Genomic DNA, 1,959 nt, shown 5'->3' with positions numbered 1-1,959 from the left:
GTTGAACCTGGAGGCTCCACCCCTGTTTAATGATGGACGGTTTCTTTGGCTGACACAAGTTATAAGTTCAATGACATTATTAAAACAAAGTTTATAAGAGTCTACTGGTGAACCATCTGAACCTGGAACATTACCAGCGGAGTTGTGACAACAACATCTTTTCTAATATTACATTTTAAAGTACAAAAACTTCTGTTGTCTTACGATAGCCTATAATGTTGCTCCTTTAGACCCAACCAACTCAACACCACACATCCTGGACAGCTTTGAGCGTCGTGAGGTGATGGCATCTCATCGAGTGGAGCTGCCCTGCAAGGCCTCTGGCCACCCTGCACCCAAATACCGCTGGCTAAAGGACAACCGGCCGCTGGAGCCGGACACACGCTTCAGACAGAGTGTGACTGGTCTGCTTATAGAGAGAGCCCAGCCCAGTGACTCGGGGACATACGTGTGTGAAGTATGGAATGGTTACGGCAACGCTGAGGTGGTTGGCAGGCTCCTGGTAAAAGGTCAGTGCTCGTCGACATATGCTAACACTTACTTTGAAGAATTTTAGCAGCAAAATGTTTCAACCCCAATCAAAAAAGTTGGGGACATTTTGTAAAATGCAACTAAAAATATATTACAATGGTTGCAAATCTCATAAACCCATATTTTATTTCCAATGTTTCTTAGTAAACACATCAAATGTGTAAGCTAAAAAAACTGTAGCGTTATTGTTGTTATTATTAATTTGGTGGCAGCAGCAAAAGTGCAAAAAGAAAAAACTAAATGAATCCCATCCAGCCTCCTGGTTCACGGAGAGATGTTTTGGGCACTTACATGAAAGTGTGATTCAGAATGAAACTGACTGGGTATCAGACTCCATGCTCCAGAAGCTACACGAGCATATAGCAACACAAGTCATAAACTTAGAACAGGGTAACAAAATGTCTTAAAAGCACAGATATAAAGCAGCTGGAGGAACATTTTTCAACTGATTGGGTTAGTTGGCAACAAGTAAGCAAATAAACTGGGTAATAAAAGAACATTTTAAAGAGTTATATCTCTTAGAAGTAAAAAGAGGCAAAGGTTCACTAGTTTGTGTAAGACTGTGTCTATAAGTGGTAAAATATTCACCCAGTAATTTACAATATAATATAGTAAACATATCAAATATTTAAACTCAGAAAACTTTGGGATATCATGTATAACTTTCCCATCTGTAAAGACCCCTTCGATGTATACAAGTTTTATAACAACATCCCATTCAGATGAGGTCTTGTTCAAGAAAAGCCTTGCATAAACAGTACTTGCTCTTCTCAAGGGCGGACGTCTCCTCCTCTCCCTCTCTGTTTTGCTTTTGCTCTGTCCTGTCTGTGAATCTGCTTTAGAGCCTCTCTTCTACAAAAATCTTCTGAATCATAACTATGGATTTGTATTTGATCAGTTGGTCCCTCAACACAATTGATAACATTTCTTTGAAGAGAAGACAGGCGTTAGGCGAGCCGATTTGCCCTGTTGGCACGCACACCGCTGGATATCTCATTGACTTTGAAGACTTGATGACGTGTCTCTCTCTGCTGTCATCTGTGGGTTTTAAGGACACATTTATAATTGGATTTATGAAAACTGGTTCCTGCTTTTTGGATTCGATTGGTTCCTGGTCTATCAACAAACAAGGAAGTCGTCAGCAGCAAATCTGGACCTGGTCAGGCTGCCTGCCTTATATGATGGCTTGGTTTGTGCCTCGAGCACCCAGACTCTTGGCAGAATGAATCAGATCTAGGGGATTATTCTCAAGCATGTTTCATTGGTATGGTCATTTAATTTGGACGTTTCGGAAGAGAGCGGACCGACACAGACTTAAAGTAGATGTCATTAAAGTTCTGCTTGTCCCTAAAACAATCATGTTTATCTGAATTCAGCTCCCTGACTGGCCTTGACAGGCTATCTTATCTCAACCCGCCTGGAGAGTTT

General features: G+C 41.1%; 1 protein-coding gene across 1 annotated transcript in view; it reads left to right on the top strand.

The window, feature by feature from the left end:
- Positions 1-1,959, top strand: part of LOC119420340 (Down syndrome cell adhesion molecule homolog) — a 218,182-nt gene that overhangs the window by 152,937 nt on the left and 63,286 nt on the right. Inside the window, exon 5 of the mRNA XM_037687727.1 lies at positions 231-509. Within this exon, the coding sequence (XP_037543655.1) occupies positions 231-509 (279 nt within the window). The remainder of the gene's footprint in view (positions 1-230; positions 510-1,959) is intronic.

This window comes from Nematolebias whitei, chromosome 14 (genome assembly GCF_014905685.2).
Source record: "Nematolebias whitei isolate Nwh7 chromosome 14, NemWhi1, whole genome shotgun sequence".
In the NCBI taxonomy this organism is placed as follows: Eukaryota; Metazoa; Chordata; class Actinopteri; order Cyprinodontiformes; family Rivulidae; genus Nematolebias; species Nematolebias whitei.
The sequence above is the reverse complement of the archived record's forward strand: the minus strand, read 5'-3'. Positions and strand labels throughout refer to the sequence as shown.